This window comes from Alligator sinensis, unplaced genomic scaffold (assembly GCF_000455745.1).
Source record: "Alligator sinensis unplaced genomic scaffold, ASM45574v1 scaffold233_2, whole genome shotgun sequence".
In the NCBI taxonomy this organism is placed as follows: Eukaryota; Metazoa; Chordata; order Crocodylia; family Alligatoridae; genus Alligator; species Alligator sinensis.
This window is the reverse complement of record NW_005841941.1, coordinates 3,113,031-3,139,918: the sequence shown is the minus strand read 5'-3', so window position 1 is coordinate 3,139,918 and position 26,888 is coordinate 3,113,031. Positions and strand designations below refer to the sequence as shown.

Below are 26,888 nucleotides of genomic sequence, written 5' to 3'. Positions count from 1 at the left end.
TTCCCTACAGGTAAAGTCAGTCATCTTTAGGCTTAAGGCCTGGGAAATTTTATACATGCTGGGCACATCTACACATGATATTAATGCAATGCAATAAACTCCAGCACAGTTCATGCCAGAGTTGATTGTTCCTGGGCACAGTGTTTACATGTGCACCCAGGACATGTGCACCCAGGAGCACATTGAGCCAGAGCAGCACAACCCCAGCTGGCAGGAGGCCCAGGGAGTTATCCAGCCAGCCCAGAGCTGCTCTCTGCTCAATGTGCTGCAGAGAGGCTAGCTGGAACACAAGTGCACTACAGTGTGGCACTAACCGGCAAGCAGTCCCCACGCTTAAACTCCTCTGTAGACTAGTACTTGTGTCGGAAAGTACTATTCTATGGTGGAGTTAATTAGTTTACTCTGGCCTAATGTAAATGGTGACACTTCACTGTACAGCTAATTAGTGAACTCTGCAGTAAGTGTCTCATGTAGATGTACCTATTGTTGTTGTGGAACCTTTAAAAACACTGAGTAAAACCCAGCCCTTGTTTTAAGTCCTGAGGGAAGCTGTGGATTAGGTCAATGCTGACCAAACACTAATGATTTGTGCTCATTCTGCCCAGTAATACTAGCTCCCCTCCTTTCCATATTACATCCCTCTGCTGCTTCCAGCATGGAAAATCAATTCACAATTTCAGAATGCCACAGACATGCTCAAGGTACCTCATAAAGCCTTAGATCTTTCTCTTGAACAAGCTTTTTAACAAAAGTCGCTATAAACAGCACCCAGGCACTCATCAGAGAAAATGGGAGAGCGTAGGTCACACTGGTTAAGAACCTGTAAAAAGAAAAAAGATACTTTTTTTGGAATAATATTCCCGGTAAAGGAAAAAAATACTTGTATTTTGACACAGAAGATTATAATTAATATTAGAAGAAGATATTTTATGCTTAAATAAGATTTTCTATCCAAGAAAATTCTAACAGTTTAACAGTATTAATGAATTAAGGACTTCATATACTATAACTTTAAGTAGACCTACTCATTCACTCTGACTGTACAAATGGGGATATTGCAGCAGAGAGAGATTATGATTTTTTTTTTTTCAAAATTGGGTGTCTAAAGTTTGTCACCAGCATTCAAACTTGCCAATTTTCAAGCATGTTGGAATCCTTGCTTCCCAGGGAAATCAACAGAGAAAGTTAGTGATTGTCACTTGTGAAAATTAGCTTTCTTATTCTATTACCTAACTATAGATTCAGTGACCTGACTTTAGACACACACATTTGAAAATTGTCACCTATGGCTAGGTACAGACATTACACATAAACTGATATAAGTGATCAGCAACTAGTCTAAACCTGTAACAGAACAGAAATGCAGTGCACATAGACCAGTTTAAAAATGGCGGAACCTGGATGAAGGTAGTATCAGATTTAATCAATTTAGGTTGGACCAGTTTATCTAACTTCTGCCTGAGATCCCATCCTGACTCAAGTTAGGTTGCAGTCCCGCAGCATCCCAGGCTGCTTTGCAAGCCTCTGCTAAACCCACCTTGTAAGATAAGCAGGCTAGCCTTGGCCAGCACTTGTCTGCTCCAGCCAAGCATTGGGCTAGCCCTGCCCCCAGGCTGTCACAGAGATGGCATGAGCCCGGACTGACAGCCATGGAATGCCAGGGTGGGGGGAATGGAGGCCCCGCTCCATGGGCACATCACTGACCCACTCCAAACCCAAGTGAGTACAGCTGGGGAAGAGGGCCCATGCAGGTGGGGGCCTCCGCTCCTCCACCCCTCCCCTCTGCCACTGCCTGGCTTGGCTGTGACAGAGATGGCAGGAGTCAGGACTGATTGCCACAAGCAGACTGTCAGTAAAGCCAGGAAGTCCCAGGGGAGTCCCTAGAGGGGGCCTGGGCAACAGAGGGCTTCCCTACCTGACTTTCCCGCTGTGCTGCTCAGCTTGGCTGATAGCCCCATGCAGTCTCAACACCAGCTCCTGCCTGCCTGTGTCAGCCAAGCCAGGCTGTGGCAGCAGTGGGGGGAGGGAAGGGAGAGTGGAGGCCCCCCACCATGAAGGCCTAGCCCCAGTTTCCCCAGATCAGAGCAAGCACAGCTGGGGGGGTTGACCCCTCTTTCCTTGCTGCCAGTGACAGCCAGCTGCTTGGAGGGAACAGGGCTGGGGAGAGAGTCCACCCTGTGAGACACACAGAAGCACTCCCTGCCTTCTGGCCTCAGCGAGTGCAGTCATCTGCATGTCTCCCACATTGAAGGGCGAATGTGTGTTCCCTTTGTTCCCAATCCAATATATGCAGCTTAGAGAAACCTGCATAGATTGGATTGATTCTGCCTTGGGCTTTTTGAATGTCTGTATCTAGCCTATGCAGTTTCCCATTATCACACAGAGAAGGTATACAAAGCCAGAATAAGAGCTTAAGTCTCATGACACCCAGCTCTTTGCTTTAGCCAAAAGATCTTTCTTCCATCCCAGATATGCCACAGATGGTGTGCACATGACAATGATCAGAAATAAAATTAAGCAAATGTAATTAAAAACAACATCACTAGTGGACTGTTTTAAGCAGCAGATTAAATCTACTACGTGGTTATCTGGTTCCCTTCTCTCCCTTTTCTCTCCCACTGGTTAAAAACCCCATATTACTTCTGCAAAATGTTCTGAATAAAGAAAGCACTTTTGAATTAAGTGAAATTTCCATTTTGATTTGAAATTTTTCCTTGCAAAATTGAAAATGTCATCCAAATCAGTTTTCACAAATGTGTTCATTTAGATAGACTGTACTTTTCAACAGCCGAATTTCAAAGAGTTCTGATTTCTTCTGCACTTTCCTCTTCACAATCTGAACAATCTGTATAGTATGGTGATAAACATTTTGAAAGACAAATTCTAACAGTATTGCTCAGTGACATTCAAGATTGTCAGAATTTTCCCTCTAGGCCAGTAACAACTGAAAAATGTTGCATTTAGAGTGGTGTCTACTGTATCATCACTCCTGGGTATTTTAATAATTGAATAAAATGGTGTACCAGTTGAGAAAAAGGAAATGATAAGGTGAGATAAGGTGACTGCTTTCTTGGCAGTACAAGTACAAGAAAGGTATGTTACAACTGAATAATAAGTGTCCCGAGGACCTAGTTAATCACAGTACACAATGATCTAACAATAATAATCCATATATTTGCTGAAAGAAGTTGACTTTTTTTTTAAGCTCCTCCTGCCTATCTCAGTAGCAATGAGGTAGGCAAGCATATTGGCTCTTGATTTGCTGTAGTGCTTGGTCAGTAAAATATGATTAATTTAGCACGAGCAGTATGCAAGTTCCCTTTTAGTGTGAAAGGTCCTGGGTTCAATCCATGCTGTTGGCCAAGGCAGAGTCATTTATACAGTAGGCTGTGAAATTATTGTCCAAACTAATAATGTAATTTGCTGATCATTCTTTACTGCTTTATAATTCACTTCAAATAGCGTTTCATGTGTGTTTTACCCACTTTGGCTGCCAGATCTGGTCAATGTAATAACTCTGAGAAGACATCACAATCCCAGGATACCATTTTCTCTCACATCTGTGTGAGAAATACAAGGGGCCAGATCCCCAGTTGGTGTAAAACAGGCTTAGCTCTATTGAACTCAGTGGAGTATTGTCCATTCACACCAGCTGAGGATTTGCAACAACTTAAGTGAAAAAGCAGACAGAATCCTATACTTCTCACTCTTTCACCATCTGTTTATCATTCAAGACTCATTCAGGTTCATACATAGTTCAGACTGCACTGCTCTGTGTAATAGGCAGTTAACCCTGACAACTCAGCTCACTGAAATCTTGTCTGCCTTCTCTCATCATTGTTGAGATAAGGGTTACAACCTCATCTCCTCTTACAGCTCTTGAAGCACCTGCGAGGGAGGCATCCCTTGCAGGAAGACACACTCTGGACTTTGCATTACCTAGAATTGCTGAAACACAGCATAAGTACTGCTGTGTGAGAGTAATAACAAACAACTTGGAGCTCACCTTTAAGCTTATGAATTTAGTGACTTTTTGTTTTGCTTAATAAGTGAGTTTTCCAGCTTCAGCATGCTGTCTACATTCATGTACTCAATAGAAAAGGCCAAACCTGAATTTTAATTCTAGCTCCACAAATGACTCTGTTTCCTCATCTGTTAAACAGGGATAGTCATTTTCACCTTCAGTAACTATGATGGATCCTAGGAAATTCATATAGTGTTATGAAGACCAGCAATAAGTGAAATTTTGGCCGTAAGGAAGTTACTATAAAGATTTTTGCCATTTATTCCGATACAAAGCTATCACAGCTGTTAAATTCTAGGCATTGTATTTGTTCAGCTACCACATAAGATGTCCTAGAAGTCACTGAGCAGTTAACCAACTAAAAGCCAATGGACTTACATATCCTTATTGTAGCAAGGAAAGGGTGTGGCCTGGACTTGGACAGCTATGTCCTGTAGACTCTTCCCAGTCTGTAATTCAATGATTGCTCGCTCAATGCTGTCCTGGATATAGATAAATGCTCGACTGTAGATCTGGCTCTGTGAAGTTGAATTATGTGGACCCGCAGTCCAGATTCTCTCCCTGATTCTGTTTGTTGTTTGTGAAATCTTGCTGCTCATTCTGATGGTATAATTGAGCACTGGAGGAAGAGACAGGCTGCCAGATGCTGACCTCTTCTGTCGATTGCTGCTTGATGGGAAATTGAAGATAATACCTTAAGAAAATAAACAAAATAAAAGTTGTTCTTTGATCAACTGTGGTTACCACAGAACAGTGCCCTCTGAAATGCAGGGTTTAACTCCTCATTATTATAACACATTTTATATTAAAATATAACAGTTTTCCAGGAACTAGACACACATTCCGATGGGCAAGTAATTTACCATCACTCGCAAGCATCTTGAAATAAATATAGATGTAAATGAAGTTCCTCATACTATACCTAGTACAATATTTTTGTATGTGATTGGAATTGATGGATGATGAGCACCTGCCTCTGACATTAAGTCTTCTCTCAGGTGTTCCTCATTGAGCACTCAAAATCAAGAGTCATTTTGAGAAAATCTTGATTTGAGATCTAACCTGGCATCCCACATGCTCAGCATGTATATCCCTTAAACACGCATGTTCCATAAATTTGTCCAGACATAGTCTACTGATATGTACAATATAATAGAGTCCTGTTGCACGTTATACTTAGGATGTGTTCAATGCACTTAAAAATGCCAACTTCCATGTGTTCAACAAATAAAACATGTTCTAAGTGCCATCATATCATAGCACAGTAGATACTTTTCCCAGGAGGAATATCTCCAGATGGTATTAAGTAACACGTGTTCAGCTCTTGGGGGACTGCTCCACAGAGATAATATGAGTGGTCTTTACCAGCTCTGGTCCAGTGCTGCAGCTAGGACCAACAAACAGCTGGTTCAAGATTTTGGTGGAGGCTGGGAGTCTACCAGCAGAGGTTCAAGACTCCAGTGGGGGCTACGACAAACAAACAGCTATCTGTCAAGCACACAGCCCACTCCAGCCCAGTCCAGATCTTAGTACACATTACTGTGTGGCTGCTTAAAACAAATTCTAATTCATAGTCACACTTATTACGATCTAAATAAAACACAAGCTAAGTGTGACAAGGCACAGTTTTGTGACTCAATTCACAAAATAAAAAAAACCCACACACACATTTCTGTCAGACACGCATACTCACACACAAAAGCTGGTTTTCTGCTAGCTAAGACTTGAAACACTGACAATTTTCCTAATCACCTATCAGATTTTGCTCCCCTACAAACAAAGTCTAAAAGGGCACCAAGAGAAAAGTCATTCTGATCATTGTGAATGATGAAGGCAACACTAAAAGAAAATGTATACATATAGTCTATTTATAAATGATGCAATCAGTTATTCAGAAGGAGTACAGGAAATCCATTTATGTAAGCTATGGCTAAAAGATTTTCTACTCAGAAGAAAGGAAGACATTTATCATGGTGACTGAATTATGAAATATAAAATTTAACAATTCTAGGACTTGCAGGAAAGTGACATTTGTCAAGATTTTCTAATTCCTTTTGAAACTAAACTAAGGACACAGATAAGATACCTTTTTTCATCTATGCTATAGCTTCATCTGTTTCAACCTAGGTTTGAGTGAAACCTCACGCCTCTATTAAAATGTACCTCTTGCAATACTGGATTATTGTCTTGTTACAGCACTTGAGAGCCTTATGATCTTCTAATGTCAGGTGTTGTCTCTCTTATCTTGCTTGCTTTGCATACCTATTTACCTTCAAAGCCCTTGATTAAAGACAACTCTGGTAATCTACCAAGGGATTCCAAGCAGTGTTCAACAAAAGCTGACAAATTACCATGACAATAAGAGCTACCTACATCAAATCTTCCATTTTAATAAAGAGATGTGACCCACAAAGGATGCAGATCCAAACATAAAATGGCTATTTTTGGTTGGCTGAAGGCTGAGCTTCATTTGATCAAGCCTGCAGTCTCCATAGCTATGATACAGAATTCTGTACATTGTATTTGAGTCATTAAAAGTCACATGGGCTACTGGTAATTTATACAGGCATTTTTGTAACCAATCATACCACTTACTTGCAAAAAGTTCATTCCTCAGAAAGAGCTCTTTTGCTACCGCTTCCAGTTCCTCAACATTTTTTGCTCCCTGAATGCGATCAAATGACACACAGGCAGATATGTTTGCAGCCAGGGTGGCTAAGACGTTCAACTGGCTGATGATGTCAGCATTGTTCTGTAATTCCAACCTGATATCATCTGGGGGAAAAAATGAAACAAAAGGACCATCACATCATTATACTGTAAATGCTAATAATGATGCAACAAAATCCATCTAAACATTAACCATAAAATATTGTTCTGCAGTTATCAGTGCAATGAATGCATGTTATTGACCCAGTTTTTATGTTAATCATTTGTAACACGCTCATGAGTTTGTCTTTGGGAGGATGCTAGCTATGGAATGTGACAGCCATCTCAAATCAGAAGTTATTGCTAATCTGTTGGAGTTTTTAAACTGTGTATGATGTTCTCCATTCATTCCACGTCTAATGATTTTCTATGTAATCGACACGTCTGCTGATCTGTTTTAGCTCAGGGGAGAATATTTTTTATCCAAGCACATCAAGTAAGCATTAAGTCTGTCATGCTGATATGTGTACTAGACCTGTTAATGCAGCCAATAAAGGTACTGCTGATTTCTGCCTGTTTTAAAAGGTGACAATGTAATGCAGTGTAACTAATATGGAACAGCTGCCACAGGAACTATGGTTTTACTGCTACTTAGGATGGATGATAACACTTAACAGGTAACTATTAGTACAGAACTCACTGTGCATAGCGTGGCGATATCCCTAAAACTGGTGGTAAGGGGCTAACCTCACTGCTAACCTATGTGGCCCTCTACTGAAATAAACCAGAGTTGTGTTAGCAGAAAGAGGCTGCCACCTTCCTCCACTGAGAATAGGGATCAGTATTGCTGCCTGAAGAAGGAATATGGTCAGGGTAGATGTGGGACACACTGTTAGGCACATTCCTACTGCAACTTTTTGCTGGTAGGCTTCCCATTCAGGCATAAATCTTTATATAATATAGGTCAGTGATCTTCCTTATGACAGACCATTTAAAATAATAGCAAAGTAAGAAACAATATTTTGCATCAAGATCTAATTTGACTGATTGACTTATATTTCTAAATTTGATTATAAATAATAGGCAAAATATTGCCAATTTCACTCCTTTTAAGTGAAGTCTGCTCCTGAAGATTTTAAAGAACAATATTTAATGAACTATTAAAAACAACTCTAATCAGACTTTCAAATTACTATTTTGAGGTTTAATTATACCTGAACATTGTCCTCCATTGACCAAAGGAGATTGCCACAATTTGCTGCAGATTCCTTTTGAATTTATATTTTTTCCATTTAGAATTACTGTACTCATTTACAGTAACACACTTAATTCCTAATATTCTCTCTCATGGGATTTAAGTCCAGAAGAAGCCACTGTAAACTTTAAAGTGAGCTTTTGCATAACACCGATAAAAACCTTATCCAGTAAACCTCGAATCAAGTCTGTAAGTTCTATTTGAGTAAAAGCACGCAGGGAACCTTGTCTGTCTATTTTATAAAGGCATGCAGTCTTGATTTAAAGACTTCAAGTTATGGGGAATCCACCTCACTCCTAGCTAGGGTGCTCCAGTGGTTATTTATCTTCACTGTTACCTCACTTGCACCTTCCTTATAGACTGAATTTGGTGATCCACAGCTTTCAACTAGTGGATCTTGTTATGACTTTTTGTGCTAAGTTAAAAAGCCAGCTAGTAGTGAAAATCTTTTCCCCATATAGGTACTTGTAGGTGTGATCACACCAACTTTCTCTTGAACACACCAGAATAGACTGAGCTTAAAATAGCTACTTTTATCCAACCAAACTTAGGATCATTTTTGTGAAATAAAAATGTGTTTGACAAAGTCTATTTTTCATAAAACTACACTGCTTAACATTAATTATGAAATATTTTTTTCATTTTTTACTTATTGCATTCTATAACAAACTTTCCAGGATTTTGCTAAAGATAAGTGTCTGTGTTAAGAAAGTCTAAAAAAGATAGTACTGGGTTCATAGTTAACTACGCTATCACTTTGGTTGCAGACGGAAGTGCAGCTCCTGCTTTCTGTGGCCAGAACAGGTAAAAATTGTCACTTTTGTCTGCACCCTTTAAATATCGCTATGTTATTAGTTGACAGGGATTTTTTTCATAGATATTTGCATTTAGGAATCTCACAGCTAAAAGATTTCTAATATGCTGGTGTCTGCATGTATACACATGATAATATGTTTTATGTTATATGCTAGATCTACATAAGAGACATTTATAAAGAGAAACGTTTATATTGACTTAAGAGTCTGGACTGTGACCAGTTCAGGGGTTGGAAACCTACAGCCCATGGGCCAAATCTGGCTCACAAAGAGACTGGATCCAGTCCATGACACCTTGGGGAAACAGCAGAAGGCAGCAAAGGAGGCATCCTCATGGTCCTACTATCTGCTTTGTGCCTTCAGAGCATCCCCTGGGGCGGAGGCAAAGATTTGTGGCGTGTCAGGGCCTAGGCCAGAAGCACCAGCCCATGGCAGCAAAAGGTTGCTGCTCCCTGACTTAAGAGATCTGGCTTCAAGGTCAAACCTGCCACAGATTGTCCTAGGTGACCACAGATAAATCATCTAATCTCTCTGTGCTTTATTTTGCCATCTGCAAAACAGGGATAATAGGACTTCCTGTCTCATTCCATTTTTGTTGTCCATACATTACATGGGCAATCAAGCCACATTTATATAAACATATGCTAGCATTCTAACCAATCCAGGAGGATTGTTTTCAGCCCAAACATCATAGTACAAAATGCACTGTGATGTGCCCTGTGGATGAGTTTGGCTTGCACCAAACTGTCAGACATGGCCAACAGGAATTGTTTCTTTTATGGGATGATCCAGTTTGACAGCTCTGATGTTCCCAATACTAATATGAAAGTAGGAGGAATATGAATAGCAACTTACCCAGTTCATTTATTTGGCTCAACAATTCAACAGCATCCAGCTTCACCATGAGCTTAATAAAAACTTGTACAAATGGATTCTTCAGGGCATTCTATCAAAAGACAAAAAGAAAAAGTTGATTTAACTATAAAAACTAAGGAAGTTTATTCATCATATTCCTACTGTATTCATTTGTACTCCATTGTATTATCCACTCTATCACAAAGATCAGCCAGGATTTATCCTCTTTGCAGATGGTCTACACAACCACCTCACACTCTACAATCACTTCCAGCTATGTTGGAAAAGGTGAGGGTGTCAGTGAGCTAACAGCCTGATCCAATGACCCCTGATGTCAATGGAGAGGACCTTTGGTGACCCATTTACTTCAGTGACACTTAACTGGCCTTAAAGTGTGGGTAGATGTAACTTCTGTCACGTAAGATCCCTGTGCAATACTTGACCACAGTATACAGGGAACTGCAGCATAAGTGAAATGCAGTTCATCAGATTGTAGCTTAGTGGAATGTGTAATAACTCATTATTCCACAAATCAATGTTTTTTTCTTCCTCATCTATTCCCTCCTGCATTTCCCAAAAATGTAATTATGTCACATTTACTATGGTGAATTTCAGTGACAGAAAGGTGTTAATAATTCTTCTGTGTTCCAAGAGTATAAAAAGCCAGGCTTGATATTCTTAACCAAAAAGAAAACAATAATTACTATTAATGGCTCAAAGCAAGGAAGCAGAATAGCAAGAAGCAATTCAGCTTTTTATATTCAAGCAGTGATACATTCCTAAAAGAAAGAATATAAAGGTTTTATGTTTAAATTTAAATGTTCTTCTTCACAGAGTTACAAAGTCAGAATAGCATTCTTTCATCCTCTAGGTTCTCATGCGCATATCAAAGGGAAAACTTAGTTCTTATGTTAGAGATGCTTTTCTGCTTTCCAAAGACAACAGTTTCTTTCGTGTCTCTGGCTGGGCTAAGCATTACAAGGAGCAACTCAACTTTGTTTATGACATCAAGCAGGAAGTAGTTGAATTAATTAACTAAAGAGAATTCTCTATTTTGTAGGGACCTCTGCCATGCCTTCACCTGCTGTTAGTTTTATGGGATGTTCTGCAAACTGATCGTTTCAGAATAAGGATTTGCTCTGGAAAATATGCCTTTTTTAGTGCAGGGATTTTTTATTGGTGGTGGAACATCTCATTCTCAGTAGAAGGGTGCATTACAAATACTGGTGTCAATAGATAATTGTAAAAAGTACTGATTACAAGCACATAAACATCACAGTCACGGGCAGGAAGAGAATGACAGGGCAAAAAGCCCTGGAAAGGCAGCTACTCAGCTGATGTGGATTGTCACAGTGCTAGTGACTCAGGTTCTGCCCTCACCTTTTTTCTTTACCTGGGATACAAGATAATTGTGTTAGCTGTGAGATGATACCTTAACAACTGGAATGGTTTGGTTCAACTTAGTCAGTGAATTCATGATCAATGGTGACTTGTCAATCCATTCCTGAGACATCTCCGTTAGATCAGCCATCTGCTTCAGGGTTGCATTAGACTTTTAAAACAAATAAAAATACAAATACAAATACAAATAAATCCAGTTGTTCAGTGACCTTAGGCATTTGATATTTGCAAAAAAGCTTAATGTTTCCATGACTTTATACATATTGAACAAGCTTTCCTTCTTTAGACTCTTTTTCAACAGTCTGCCCCTATTCTGCAAAGCACTTCTGCATGTGCTGAAGGTAAAACTGTTTATATAATACACAGGTGCTTAACGTTCAAGTACTTTGCTGAACAGAGCTGGTTTAGGCATGTACTCAAACACTTTGCTGACTTGGGGCCTTAAAATTCTACAGCTAAGCTGTTTAGGAGAGAAAGTTAAGTTCTACTTATCAAAGTCAAATCATCCCTTTTTCTCATCCAAACAATCCCTCAGAGGCCATTCAAGATTATTGAGCTCAGAACCTGATCTAGCTAATAAATAAGAAAAATTGGTGATTCAACCAAATTTCTGCTAAGTCTCAGAATGTCTAATTTTTTCTTAAGTCTCAGAATGCTTAATGGGAATGAAGGACTACTTTCAGTCTTGACTGAAAGGAAAGCATGTCCCAGCAGAGTCAATGGAAGGCACTCGTGCTCATTAAGGTGCCTGTAGATGTGCTGGGAGGGTGTTCCGAGGTGCTATAATTACAACACATTGGAGCAAACTTGATTAAATCAAGTCTGCTAGAGCGTGGTAATTACCATGCTTCAGCAGCCTCCCACATTATGCGCATCAGTGTCCCCTCATTTCAAAATGGCAGCAAGAGGGTTTAGTTCAAGCACCCCCACTACCATTTTGAAGCATGGGGACGCCGATACATGAGATGCTGTGGCACTTTAATTAGAGCAGCTCTCAGAACCACTCTAATTAAAGTGCCCCTCATCCTCAGAGCACATGTAAAAGTGCCCTAAGTGACTGGATCTAGCCAAAGACTTTTTGCAGAGAAAACCTTCCATTCAAAACCTCCTCAATACCCTTTATTATGAGCTATCTCTTTATTGTTTCATGGAACTTTATTGTATTCACAAACTGGTAGCTTATAAATTGTCTCTGCTTGTTTTGCTCACTTAATTTTTTCATGAAAAACATTTGAAACGCATTTGATGTGTAGGAACATGAGTATTACATGATAGAAACAGACCCAAGGCCCTTCTAAGATGGTATTTTGTTCCCGACAGTGGCCAGTAGCAGCAGTTTCAGGATAAGATGCAAGAAAACCTGCAGGAGGTAGTTATGAGATAACCTGATTTCAGGGGAAGAGTTTTCCTATCTGCATTTATTCAAGGCTATTGCATGCATTCACCTATGCATTTGCATCTTTTCTAAAACCTATGGGGCAAAATGCTCTTTTCACTGAATTCAACAGGAGCTCTGCCAACAAATGATTGTTAAACCCAGCCATCCTACTCCACCAGAGCCTTGAACCAGCTCCAGCGGGAGAGCTGGGACCAAGAATCATGGTCCCAGCCCCTGCAGCACACTGAAGTGCATCAGAGAGTCTTCAACAGCTCCAGAGCTTAGGACATGTTTTAGTTAGACTGTAATCATTACCATGTGACTTCTCAGAAAATTTCTTAACTCACAGTATTTCTGACTACAATCTAAATAAAGCACATCCTAAGTATAACATGTGACAAGACCCTGAGTTTTAAGTGCACTTAATAAATGTTGAACATGTGACATCACCCTCAGAGATCAGGATTCCCTTTGGAAATAGTGCCTTCAAATAAAAAGAAATATAAAGGGCATGGAAAGCAAGTTCTGAAAGATAGTGATAGACTCAAACCAAACCCCCAGATATAAACACCTAAAATACCATAGGGATGTTTAGATCAAGTTCAGTTTTCAACTGCCTCCAACCAAAATCCTGCACTAAGTGGATGAGACCATATTACATTTAAATGCATTAAATGATTCTTTGCTGCTGATTGATCTACATTATTGTATAGTCTCAAATTTTCTCAGAGGCCTTGGATAATGCCTGATGTGAGGCCTCATAATAATGCAACATCCATCACTGAAAAACCAGGTTTTTCCAATTAAATCAATGCCTTCCAGAGAGGTCAGAAAGTGGAATTCTTCCGCTTCTCCAAAACACCAGTCTTCTCTGGACATTGAGCAAGAAGCCTTCTCGCGGTGGTGTCATACCTTTTCCATGATTGCTCTAGTTTCTGGGGTATCTGGTGCATAAAGAATCTTCCCAAGCAGCATTGGTTTTAGGAAAGACCAAATTAATGCTCCGCTAGGGGTACTTGTCAAATCCAGATAAAACGTTAAACAGAATGATGCTGCAAAGAGAAAAGCAAAGCACATAAACACAATAGGCACACAATAGTTACTGAGTGTATTTTGTTGCCTGGTCACTTTGTTGTTTTGGCCAAAGAATGACTACATAGCCCTGTGCACTGACTGATATAACGTGTCCTGACAAAACTAATCCACACCCAAGGCTTCTTGCTGCTGAACTCAAGACAACAAGTGTCTCACTGAACCAGCAGAGATTTTCTCTAAATGGAGTTTGGTGAACTGAGAAGCTAATAATGTCAGTACAGTTGGAAAAACTACACATCAAGATAAAAACAGTGACCTGTCAAGCCCTAAAATCAGCTCATCAGGGATGTGGGAGATGCTGAAGCATTAAGCCATGACATTACTTGCTCAAAGAACCTGAGTTTTCCTGCTTAAGCGTTATGAAAATAAGTCACCCACAAATACAGAGGACCAAATCTTCAGCTGGCATACATCAAAGCCCCACTGAAGTGACCACTGCTTTTCAGAATTATACCAGTTGAGAGTTTGGCTCCAGTTGCTCAGCATTGTATTTAACTGGAAATCTTGTGTGTGTGTGTGTGTGTGTGTGTGTGTGTGTGTGTGTTTAGCTCCAAAATGTTTCAGTTTCAGAATAAATCCATTTTTCAGAACAGTTTCTGTAACATACACTGGGCAAGATAGCTGACTTGGGGGTGGGTGGGGGAGGGGGAAACAAGGATTTGATGAATTAAAACTCTGGAAAGTAATTGTGTCCTCCAACCATGTCTATTCCCACCTGGCCTAGGGAATCCAGAGTGCACAGAAGAGTTAATGCAGTTTGGGGTACAAATGAAGCTTATCTACATGTCTCCATCTGGATCTTCTAGATACAAGTCCTCTTCACTAATGGAAGTGATGGAGATGCTTTGCCCCAAGATGTCCTCTGCAAACTAATACATCATGTTCCACACAAACAGCGACATCAGGTAATCAAATAATATCCCACAATAGACTTAAAAGCCCATGTTAGACTGGTATGGGCTCCAAACAAAACCTCTCTTTAGTTCCTTCTGCACAGAGGACTTAGCTTAATGGCGTTCCCACGTTGCCTCTGGCCACTGCCATAGAACCGACTCTGACTGGACTAGCTCTTTAGCTGGCGTAAGCTGGAATAGCTTCATTGACTTCAATATAGTCAATAGTGAATCACAACTATAGTGTAATAAACCAGCCAAGGATCTGAATCAATGCACAAATATGTCACTAAAATATAGAGGTTAGAGGTGTTCAAAAATTTCTATCTTTTAATTTAAAAAATGAAAGGGGAACAGGGGGAAATAATGATGGGGGTTTGTTTCTCAAGGTTCAAAAACAACCATTTTTTGATTTTCAGTATTTTTAGCAACACGTTTAATTACCATAAATTAGGTTCTCAGTGTACACATCTGCACAAGATGCTTACTGAACATTAGCCTAATAACATGGTTAAAACATGTGCTAATAGCCTACTGCGCCATGTTATTAGGCTAATGTGCAGGAAGCATCACAAAATAACCATGCACAGGTGCTACTGCACAGTAACTTGAGTTAGTGCGCATTTCGTGAGCATTTTATTAAGCAAGTACTAAAGTAAATGTGCAGTATCTAAGGTGCATTAAGTGAACATGTAGATGTGCCCTGTATGTAGAGAATTATACAAGTTAGGGAATCACTTCAAAACACTTTTTTTTTTAATCAAACCACTTGGGAAAAATTTTTCCCAGTTTTTTCATTTTTTGAAAAAGGCCATTTTCAATGAAAACCCTCCGTCTGAAAAAATATCAACCAGCTCTAATAAGGAAAGCCTGTTAACTCACTCACACCCTTGTAAATCATAGGTACTGTACTTCTGCTGAAGTTAGCTTAATTATTTCAATTTATATTTACTGCAGAATCAGAGCCATACTAGACTGGGCAAAAAACAAAGATTTTTTCCAGTCTATTATCCATTCCAAAATATAGAATTTTTTTTAAAGTGTTTGTTCTATTTTTGTAATAAATGTACATTTCAGTCAATGGAAAATACTGTTTAAAACAGGGGTACCCCACCCTCTGGCCCTGATCCAGCCCACAGAGCTGTGTCACCTGGCCTGCTGTGTCCCCAGAGGTCCAGAAAATTGTCATTTGGGAAGTGATGGCTGCACTACTTGCTACTCCCCTGCCAGATTTCCAGATCATAGGGAGTCTGTCAGACCATATAGCATAGCCCTAGTGTGCGGGGCCTGACCCAGGCATGTGGACCCTGGCTGAGGTAGCGTGGAACCTGATGTGGGTTTACAGGGCTGAGCCAAGGTGGTGCAGAGCCTCATCTACGGGTAGGGCCTGATCGGGGTGCCATGAAGCCCAATCTGGACACACGGGACCCAACCCCATACACTAACCCCAAACAGGATCTGGCCTGTGAATTGGCCCCATGCCACTCATCTCTCCTGTGGGGCTGAAAAGTTGAGTATCACTGATTTTAAATACAGAAACAGGCTAGTTTAAGTTTTTGGAGACTTTAAAAGAAATACAATGAAAAACATGGCACAATTAAACACACATTTGCAAAATGTTTCGTATTGCTGAATCTGCATTTTTCCACAAAGAGGATTTTGTCCTAAGAGTTTCTCTCAGGTCAGGCTCTTACAGTTTTGCACTGAAATGTATATCTAAGTCTAATTACATCCTCTGAATGAGCAAATACTTCAGAGTGTGCTGTAGCTGGAACCAAACTTACTGGAATTCTGTGGAATGCCGTATTTCCTCATCTTGCTTTGTACATAAGCATCATGGGTAGAACTATTGCTTTTGGGATCTTCAAAATCAGGAAGCAAGGACTCAAAAAACAGAGGTGATATTTCCTGGTTGCAAAAAACTTTTGAAAAAGTTTTAAAAGATCCACTAGTTATTATGTTGTTTGTTTTAAACAATGCCTATAGGACAAAAATAGAAAAAGAAACAAATGCATTTACAAGGACCATACTTGGGGGGGAGGTGGGGAAGAGGAGGAGGAGAAGTCAGAGAAATGAAATATTTTTTACAGATGTTTTTGGTTAGAAATTTATCTACCTTTAATTTGCCTACCTGAACCCATGACAGTTTATAAATTAATACCATCAATGCTAAAGCTACGGCATTGACCTATGTTAGATGTTGGCAGATTTACATCAACAAAAGAGGGTCCATTCAGAAGAAGCTCTTGTCTGGAGCTGAACATCCCTCTCTCATCCATCTCAACGGTCATTATTCATTTGAGTAAATAGAATAAGGTCTGCCTCTATAATCTGATCATGTATAATGATATGACAAGAAATGAACCAAGACTGGATAATAACCACCCCTAGAAACAATGTAGGGTTCCTTGCCGGCTAGGTGGCTACTAAGAATAATCCCAGCAGTAGAGTCTGCCACAATCCCAGTTCCTCAAACTAGAGCACTTTCAGGATGAGGTTTTAAAACATTATCAGCTTTGGGTTAATTTGTTCTCACTATAATTAATAGTTTTATAACTTAATTCAGTAGGAGCAGATTTAGGTTAATGCTGTGATGGCTTGTGTGTTACTTACATACTTATTTTACCTTGTATGATCATTAGTATAAGGCTTTCATAGAACTATATTAAATAGTGAACTGGACTCCTATAATACTTTATTAATTAGACAAGGACCTGTAGCAGGTTACCCTTCCTTTAGCCCAACCCAAGAGCCAGTTTGCTCATAAAATCCAGTCAACTGTCAGTTCCACTCCATTTATTTTGCAGGGGAAACACTTGTCCCCACAGCAAGGCAAGCAACAACATAAGCAACAGGCAAATAAACACAACCTATGGTCTTTCTTCAGACCTTGGGAGAGGCGCAGCCCAAGTGTGGTACTTGTTCTTCAGGATAGCAGCCTCCTCTGCCTTTTCTGTCTGCCCCCCACCTCCTTAGGGGCTTTTAACTTCCCCTAAGGCCAGTCAATCATGCCTATCAGCTGACCTAGGGCTCCTAGGCAGGCAGGGTCCTCTCTCTAACCCCCTCCAGCTGGGCTTCAGCCCCTGAGCCACGCACCTAGTTATAGGGACAACCTAAGCTTTGCACAACTTATAGTCTATTTGCCCATTCTAAAATTGGTTTAGCAAGCGCATTTTTCCTTTGTCTTAAACAAAATGAAGTGTATGCCTTCACTTTGATGTTGTTTCTTTCAAAAATCCAGCTGAATACCTATAATGGTGGCTGATATAATATTTATAGTACATTTCTTCCTTCAAAATGAGCCCATAAGACAATTCTAGAGGATTAGCTGCAGTAAAGAAGCTAGCTGTAGAAAGATTGTGTAGAGTCATATTGAGCTTGAACCATTTGACCTGTTGCAGCACCACAACAGACCAAGAATGGGTAATATACACTTTATGTCACTTATTGTTTATAGTATTTTGTAGTCCTAATCAATAAACTACAATATTTTGTTGCATTACCCCCCTCCCCCCAATAAGATACATGCATCTTGTTTTGGGGAAGGCAGAATGAAAAAAAAATGTTTTCCTTGAATTATGGCTGTACAGAGCAGGCACAGAGTCTAATCTTCAGCTCACTCACCTTCCCCTTTCTACTTAACCAAAAGCTGACACCCTAGCTGCTGCTGCAGGCTGATCTCCAGGGGTGGATCTACGATTTTGAAAATAGCTAAAACAGTCTACAAGGCTGTGAAATAGAAGTGGGACCAGAAGAAACTAGCAGAGAGCAAAATTGCCAGAAGAAATGTTAGCTAACATATCTAACACCTGAGGAGTGAAAACAATGAGCCATTAAGTCAAATGATCCCCTCAGCTGTCTGAATAGAAATGGCACTGATGTGGCCTGGCAGTTGATTTTGGGACAGAAAAAAGCAGGGTGCTTTTATTCCAGGCAGAAAAATCAACTTCTATGCTTAAGCTACACAGCCCAAATCAGGGGGGTGATTTTTTGGGGAAAAAAGTGCATGTGGTATGCAAGAAAATGTGCAAGAAAATTTAACTATGCTAAACTGGTCCTCCACATATTTAACCTAACAGTCACCAGAAATATGTTTTTGAAAACTTCACTATTGGGCCAGACTCTAGTCTCACTGAAGCTGATGGAAATGTTTCCACTGACTGGTGTTGACTTTGCAATCGGACCTTTATTATACAGTTTTCTCTTTATGATGCAGCTGTCTGTCTCCTTTCATCTCATTACTCATTATCTCATTTCAACACAGTCATACATCTCCCACATCCTAGGTTCCATGCACCTTCCCTTTCTCAAATCCATCATGGGAGTGTCCCTTTGCTGTTTATGTTAATACAAATCAGGTATTTTTCAGCAAGGAAAGACACAAAGAGCTTTAAAAGTTCTTTAATTAATTGAATTTAGCTGTATGCAAACTCTTCTCCAGGGCACTAATATCTTAAAGGAAATGTGGTAACCTGTAGATATTTCCCTATGCACCCACAGTTATGTCCCTACACACCTATAGTTTCTACAGATAACAGGACTCTGTGTAATTATTCCAAAGGCATTTTTCCTTAGGATCATCCTAAGACTAACACACACCTCAGACAGGGCCACTTTTCTAGACTGTTGTAGGTTTCTGAATGAATTAATTGCTTCTGACAGTGGAGATATACCAGATGCCACTTTGTTTTTAAATTTTTTAATTTCTGTCAGGAAGTCCAAGAGCTTCTCCATGGATTTCTGCAGTTCTTTGGGGAAAAGCACCTAGGAGAGAAAAGAAAGAAGCCAGTAATTCTAAACGTACATATACAGACTTGCGCACACACATTCTAGTACTAATTCCAAAGTACTGATTATGGGATTTTCAAAACACATTTACTTGGGAACAAATGTCCCATAGGAAATAAATGGGACATGTACTCCTAAATTCTTTAAGCACTTCTGAAAGCTGAGCCCTGGTACTTTGTGCCCAGCTTTAAATAATCAACATAACACACCAGTGCAGGTATACCTGTTTATGTCATTTAAAATCTTAACCATGGCAGCTAATAAAAACTACAGAAAATACTCTACAATTTCAACACAAACCTTATACATGAAATTATAAATATCTAAATGTCGTAAAAGTGTGACCCCTAGGACGTAAGTCTGGCAAGTCCTTTCCGGAAGAGACAGATTGCAGAATTCCTTTGCCACTGCTTCTAGCTTCGGGTCAGTAGCATGGACATTACAGGACTCCAACTGGAGGAGCTGAGAAATGAGCTGTATGTGCATAAAATAAATCAGATTTGTAAATGGTTAGATTTCTCCAACAAGCACATCAATGTCTTCTTGCATTGCTGAGAACTGAGAAATATAAGATTCTTCCCATTATTTCTGGGACCAATTAAAATAATAGAGAGTTACTCAAAGGCTACAAACACTGCATTTATCCAGGATTAACCATTTTATCCTGGGACAAAATGAAATAATTTGCTCAGACATCCATGTCCATTGTCCCAGAATAAATCTTAAACAGGTTCACAGGATAAGAAGTACTAACAGTTTATCCCAATACATCACAAAGCACGTCTGAATGGTTATCTCAAGACTGCATCACTGAATCTGTGGCAGAAAAGTGGCAGTGAATTCAGATGCTCACAACACCTGGATAAGAAGGGCAATGTGTGTACACATAAATCCTGGGATACTTCTGGCACAAACACAGGCACAACTTGTCCAGGGGCAAATGCAACATCTGTTCCTAGCCGCGGTTTTCACAGGTTTAAACAATGTTGGTGTTTCCCTCTCCTAGTTGCTGACAAAGACAAGGTTTAGATGAATCCAAACAAGATGGTGGTGATGCTCTTAGATGTGACTGAGCAAAGAACCATTTATAGCTGTATTTATCCAAGTTACCGAGGCACATGTGCTCATCCTTGGATAAGAAAATTCAGTTTGTGAAGGTAATTTTGGATTCCTAATACTTCTGTAATTCCTGATATCACAAATGATAAAAGGTACTCATTCCCATTTGGATTGTGACCATTTCTCCACAATGTGGACGTAGCCACAATCAACTAGACTTTCATGACCATCCAGCTTTCATGACTGTAATCACAAAAGATGTGCCCACCAGCTGCTGTCAGCCAGAAAAAAAGCTTGCAGTTTTGTCCTTCAATAGCTGCACTGGCTTACAAAGCTCTTCTGGTTGTTTATTTCAATCTATAAAATGCTACTTACTTTGTCGCCCATGGGAACCACATATCAACGTCTATGTTGCCACAATGGAGATATCTTAAGCTGTTTTCATGAGCAGCTCCTAGATTTACATTCATTATTTAAGAACTGAAAATTAACAGGACCTTCAACTCAAACAGAAGTAAGCTTACCTGAGTTGTGTTTTCTGGGACAGGTATTTCCATCAGAGTACTGATACTTGCTATGGACATTCCTGTTTCATTTATGAGCTCTTCTTTCATCTCATCAACATTTGTAAACATATCCATTAACAATTCTTTAACACAAACAAAAAAGATATGGTACCTTTCTCTTCATTTAATTAAATATTCCATACATGCATATTATTCACATTATTTTGAGTACAGGAAAATGTGCAATTTTACCCAACGGATAGCATACACATTGTCTGACAGTAGCACAACTATATGGCATACATAAAATATGTCTAAATTTCCATGGGTATTTGTCATGCAAAAAACTGGAACTGGTACTGTCCTTGATAATTGTAGGGATTGTGGAACCATGTCTTTTGGGTCCAATATGGGCCACAGTTCATCTACGCTCAAGGAATAGGTCTTTTTTTTGGCTAGATCCAGAAATATCAGTCAATGGGCTATTTGAAGCTGAAAGTCAGACTATGCAAAGTACAAAAATAAAAGCTAATGGATACAGCATCTGTTTGCTTTACCCACTTAGCTTCCATGACACAAGATCAAATTTGCTGAGGGAATGTCAACAGAAACAACTAAATGAGTGACCACATTCGCAACCCAAAGTTTTATAGCGATTGTGTAAAACTACCTTTCTTTTCAGAAACGGTTGCACTCTCAGTGCTGTTCACCATGGAGCTGATAGTAGCCACATATTGAGCAATATCTTGAAAGCAATCCATCTGCGGTAAATTTTCTTGAAACCTTAAAAAAGCATAGGCAATATTAAAGGAAAGTAAGTAGCTACTGTGAGAATTTCAGGAATGGAATAATAGGGCAAAACTAAAAACTTGAGGTGGCCTTACCATTCCATTTGCAACCGGAGTTTTGTAGGATCTCCAATCAGTATATCCTGGAGTTCCTGAGAGATGCTATTGTGATTAATTACATTTGTCACAATGCGATCGCTTAGCTTAACACTGTGAAGGAGTTGCTCATGAAATTGACTTTGTTCACAAAGTGCTTCAAAACTAATATTAGGGAGATAGCAGATATGTTGCACTAACTTAAAGCTCTCATGGACACAGAGAAGTTTTGTCAGGTTTTGGAGGTGAGATATCTTTAAATAAAAACAAGAGACATGACAAATGTTATATAATAGTAATGTAAAAACTGAGTTTTAGATTAAAGAATCTAGGCATCACTTTGCTTTTCCTTGGGACTCAATTTTCAAGATGTTTAGTTTAAAAGGCCTCGAGCTGAACTGAAAGGCACAGTGACCACCATAGCATGAGAGGTAGAGCCTTGCGCAGCATAGGAAACTAGCCTGGAACCTAGGAAATCAAGATTCAAATCCTGGCTCTACTGCCAGCCTGATGTGTCACCCTAAGGGAATTGCTTTACTTGTCAGTACCTCTGTTTCTCTTGCTACACTTTCTCTGCCTTGCCTATGTAGACTGAAAGCTCCCTGGGGTAGGGACTGTTTGTAAGTGCCTAGCACGCTGAGATTAATAAATGCTACTGTAATACAAATAAGTATCAAGAGCAAGGTTGCTGTTATTAATGGTGATGTCTATTACACTATTACAGCTTTGCATAGTCATTTATTTCCTCTCTCAAATGGACCCTTTATTTTAATAAGAATTAAGCACAGTAAGCAAGCCCAAAGACAGGGCGCTGTGCTGGTTCAGTATTACTTAGGCGCTTAGCCTACCTTTGGGTATCTAAAATGAGATCCTCTACACCTGCTTTGGCATATTAAATGACTGGAGTGGTGTAAAAATGCTCTAAAAGCCCTGGCTGCAACTGGGAAAGATTCCCCAAGTGAAGGCATGGAAAGAGAACCCCTCACAAGCCCTTTCATAAGAGGATATACCGGTGGCAAGAGGAGCATATTGATAGTGTGACCACAGCCTGCAGGGATTCTAAGATGTGCTGCAATGCACCCGAGAAGGCTGCTGTAACCCAGATGGGTTTGCAGTTGTCTAAAATATGCTGGGAGCCTCTCATGTTCAGGAAGAGACTAAGACTGGAAAGACAAAAAATGGCTTAAATACACTTTGCTCTCTCTCTCTTCTTGCTCTGCAAGTTTTGCACTGCAACTCTTAAGCCTTCCTGCTAAGCCAAGGACTGTCAATGAAAAGCAAAACCCAAGCAGGTCACTCCTGTTTTTGGGACAGCCTGCCAGTGGCACCAGAGTGTCTGCTCAGAACCCCTCTACATATCTACACTGTCCTATTATCAGGTTTAGGTGTGCATAAAGTTGGAGCAAGTGGGAAGGTCTAGTTTCATGGTGACGATTCTTGGCTTGACATGGCCTTAAAGGAAAAGGGAAAACTTGGATGCTTATCCAAGGAAAACTTGGATGCTTATCTTAATGCTTGGATGCTTGATTTGCTGGGGTCCTTTGATCCTAGCTGACTTCCTGCCCCTGGGGCAGGGGGGCTGGACTTAATGATCTTCGAGGTCCCTTCCAGCCCTAATGTCTATGAAACAGCATAGAAACTCATCCCTGTTTGAAAATTACAACCAATAGATTTTTCATCTCAACTGTGTCATATTTAGGGGTGACAAAACATTATCTTGGAACTGCTTAACCCAGCTCAATCTTTTAATACCAAAGACCTCGACAAGAGCTGCTGAGTATTCACAGCCATTGTTTAGATGTGTAAAGGCAGAACCTAAATTCTGGTGCATATTTTCTGAAAAGTTTGGCCTTTGTAGCTTATTTAGAATTAAGCTGACTAATCAGTTTGGATCCTCAGAACTTCAACTGTATGAGATTTTTCAAAGCAACGTTAAACCCATATTCCTGCTATGGCTTTCCAGAATGGTTCAGAGGAAAATAGCTACATAGAAAACAGATTAAGAAAGACAGATTAACACAAGAAAAGATGACACAGTAGTATTAGAAAGTCAGTCTCCATTCTATTAAAATCCTGGGTCTGGAACTCCAGCAATGAAATCTCTTATTTATTTTACAATCTGTATTATGTTCATTTCCAGGGACACCAGACAAAATGAGGGCATTCCTTAAAATAGGTGCTGTAGACAAGTATACACGTGGAGAGTTCCTACACCAAATGAGTGTGCCTTGTTAGTTACAAAGGAGAATTTCACATTTCTGTTAGGTGCCTAATTCCCTATAACTGTCAACGGTATTTAGATGCTTAACTACCATCTTTACTTTCAAATGATGTATCACTTTCAAATAACCTAAAAGAGGTTGGAGCACAGGTTTCATGTAACTGATGTGCTTAACTCTGCCAGATGATTTGAAAGTCTCACCCCCTGTTAGTGGCAGGTGAATCAGATATGGATAAACCAGAAGATTTAGATGGCTTGCATGAGGTTCTTAAGAGACTGTCTCCTTCCATGCCTACACCTGGGGAGTCTTCCTTGAGAGGCGTTCATTGCCATCTTAGGATGGATGATGAAAAAATGTAATAGGATAAAAAAGCAGAAGCATCTATGCTTTCTCTCAAATCTAAATATACATTTGTAATAACTGTATAGGAAAGAATATTCTCTCTTCAGGATAGGTGCAACTCCCTCCCCACTCCTCTGCCCCACACAGGCACAGGAAGTACCAGTAACATCCAGTCTTCATCCTAGATCATATGAGGAGTTTTTAACATTGTTTTCCCTAAACTGGATTCCTGAAAACTTCACTGGTCATTCATAGAAATCCTAGAATTCACAGGAAAATTGGGGTTGGGAGGGACCTCAGGAGGTCCAACCCCCTGCCCAAAGCAGGACCAGCCCCAACTAGATCATTCCAGCCAGGGCTTTGTCTAGCCTGGTCTTAAAAACCTCCAAGGATGGAGATACCACAAACTCTCTGGGTAGCTTGCGCCAGTGCTTTACTACCCTCCTAGTGATAAAGTTTTTTCCTAATAACCAATCTAAACTTCCCTTGCTGCAACTTGTGACAACAGCTCCTTGTTCTGTCACCTGCCACCACTGTGAACAGTCCAGCTTCATCCCCTTTATAACCAAAAAAGTTTAGCTCCATCTGCTGTAATCATGTTACACTCAAGGAATCCTTTGAATGAGCATACTTACTTTTGACTTCAGGAGCTCAGAAATGGATGAGTGTTTCTCAGAGGTATCATTCTGAGTGAAAGGGGCCTTTTCTATCTGAGCCTGGTTCAGAAGCAGTGTTATATTTTCTGTAACAGAAAAAAAGTTACTGCAGATGGGACCCATGTTTATTACAGAAACCCTGCATATCTGGAAACTTATATTTCTTCTTTGCAGACCTTTTTAAAGGCGCTGACAAATTACAGATCTTTCTGAATTCAAAAGGAGTTAGAGGGGCTCAGCACATCTAAACTTATGTTTTTCAGCCTAGAGTGTAACCTCCTGATCCAGTCTGAGTAAAGTACATAGCTGCATTGTTTCGGGAACTAGATCATGACTCTGGGCACGTCTACACTGCACACACAGTAGTGAAGTGAAGAGACACTCGAGCTAGCTGGATGCTGCTAGCAGCACAGCTGAGCCAGCACACAGTTCAGTGCAGGTGTTTATTCTGCTTCTAGAACAGGCTTAATATTACTACCCATGCTTAGCTGGGGGCTGCCTCAGCTATGCTGCTAGCAGTATCTAAGCCAACTTGGGTATCACTATGCTACACTGCAGTCGCTGTGATAGCTGTGTGAACATACCCTCTGACAGTCACTGCTTGCTCCTTGCTCTTTGGGGGATATAAGTCATTCAGGTGTTCCCATACAAATGTACTAACTACAGTATAATCAAATTCAACATCATTATGTCAGTGGAACCTTACTTCTCAAAATATTTTTTAAAGGAAGAAACTGTAGCAGAGCACAGCATTAAAGGGGAGATCTCACATCTTAAAGTAGAGCGAGCCCCTATTAAGTTTTACTTGAATGCCATGTAGCTACATAGGAAAGAGAATTTTTTTCTGATTATGTGGGTTGACAAATTACACTGATAATCTGACCTCTAAAGATCAACGAATACAAATCCACAAGGTAAAAGGGTCCTCCTAACTTTCAGAGGCTCCGAGTTCTCACCAAGCAGGTTAATCACAATGGAAGAAGAAAATGCTCAGCAACATTTCTTCAAGTCATGCACAGTGGTGTTTTAAAATAATAATCTGCAAATCTTTCAAGTCTAAATCTGATATCATTGTATGAATTTATTCTTACCTGACAATTCATTGTCTTCATTTTCAGTCAAATTCATTAAGCATACCAAGTAATGCTTGTAACTGTTGTTTGCTGCCACCTGCAAGATAGCTTTTTCAAATTCTAAAAACAGAAACCTGTAAAATAGGAATGGAATAAGTACATTTATGTTACAAAGAAACAAAGAATTACTGAACTTTTTCTTAGCAGCATTATTGCTAAATCAGGAGAGGTGGTAAATGAGTATCTCTTCATAGAAGACTACTGATTTATGTCAGATGAGGACCTACTCCACAGTAATTTCATACCTGAGGTTCCTCCCAGTTTTTGTTGCATTGGTTCTTTTTTTCTGTTATCTTACAAATAGTAATAATAGTCCAGTATGGATGTTCATTCTCACATAGTGAGAAAAAGAAATTTCATAGATTTCATAGATTTATTTCATAGACATTAGGGCTGGAAGGGACCTCGGAAGATCATCGAGTCCAGCCCCCTGCCCAAAGGGCAGGAAGTCAGCTGGGGTCATAGGATCCCAGCAAGATAAGCATCCAGTTTTATCTTGAAAGTGTTCAATGAAGGCGCTTGAACCACCTCCGGTGGCAGGCTGTTCCAGACCTTGGGGGCTCGGACAGTAAAGAAATCCTTCCTTATGTCCAGCCTGAAACGATCTTGAAGTAGTTTGTGACCATTCGACCTCGTCATCCCTTGGGGTGCTCTGGTGAACAAACGTTCCCCCAGATACTGGTGGTCACTCCTGATAAACTTGTAGGTGGCCATCAGATCACCCCTGAGCCTGCGCTTTTTCAGGCTAAAGAGACCCAGGGCTCTTGGCCTGTCATCGTAGGGTCTGCTTCCCTGACCTCTGATCATGCGCGTGGCTCTTCTCTGGACTCTCTCAAGCTTCTCCACATCCTTTTTGAATTGTGGAGCCCAAAACTGGACACAGTACTCCAGCTGCGGCCTCACGAAGGCCGAGTACAGGGGGAGAATGACGTC

General features: G+C 40.1%; 1 protein-coding gene across 1 annotated transcript in view; it reads right to left on the bottom strand.

Annotated features, from left to right (window-relative positions):
- The window catches only part of ABCA12 (ATP binding cassette subfamily A member 12), a 131,160-nt gene that overhangs the window by 52,700 nt on the left and 51,572 nt on the right, over positions 1-26,888 (bottom strand). The window contains exons 11-24 of the mRNA XM_014518193.2: positions 25,914-26,029; positions 24,802-24,908; positions 21,603-21,856; positions 21,389-21,501; positions 20,737-20,861; positions 19,454-19,627; positions 18,965-19,129; positions 16,150-16,345; positions 13,290-13,429; positions 11,031-11,150; positions 9,599-9,689; positions 6,620-6,799; positions 4,403-4,718; positions 706-820 (exon numbers count right to left, since the gene is read on the bottom strand). Coding sequence (XP_014373679.1) covers positions 706-820; positions 4,403-4,718; positions 6,620-6,799; positions 9,599-9,689; positions 11,031-11,150; positions 13,290-13,429; positions 16,150-16,345; positions 18,965-19,129; positions 19,454-19,627; positions 20,737-20,861; positions 21,389-21,501; positions 21,603-21,856; positions 24,802-24,908; positions 25,914-26,029 — 2,212 coding nt within the window. The remainder of the gene's footprint in view (positions 1-705; positions 821-4,402; positions 4,719-6,619; positions 6,800-9,598; positions 9,690-11,030; positions 11,151-13,289; positions 13,430-16,149; positions 16,346-18,964; positions 19,130-19,453; positions 19,628-20,736; positions 20,862-21,388; positions 21,502-21,602; positions 21,857-24,801; positions 24,909-25,913; positions 26,030-26,888) is intronic.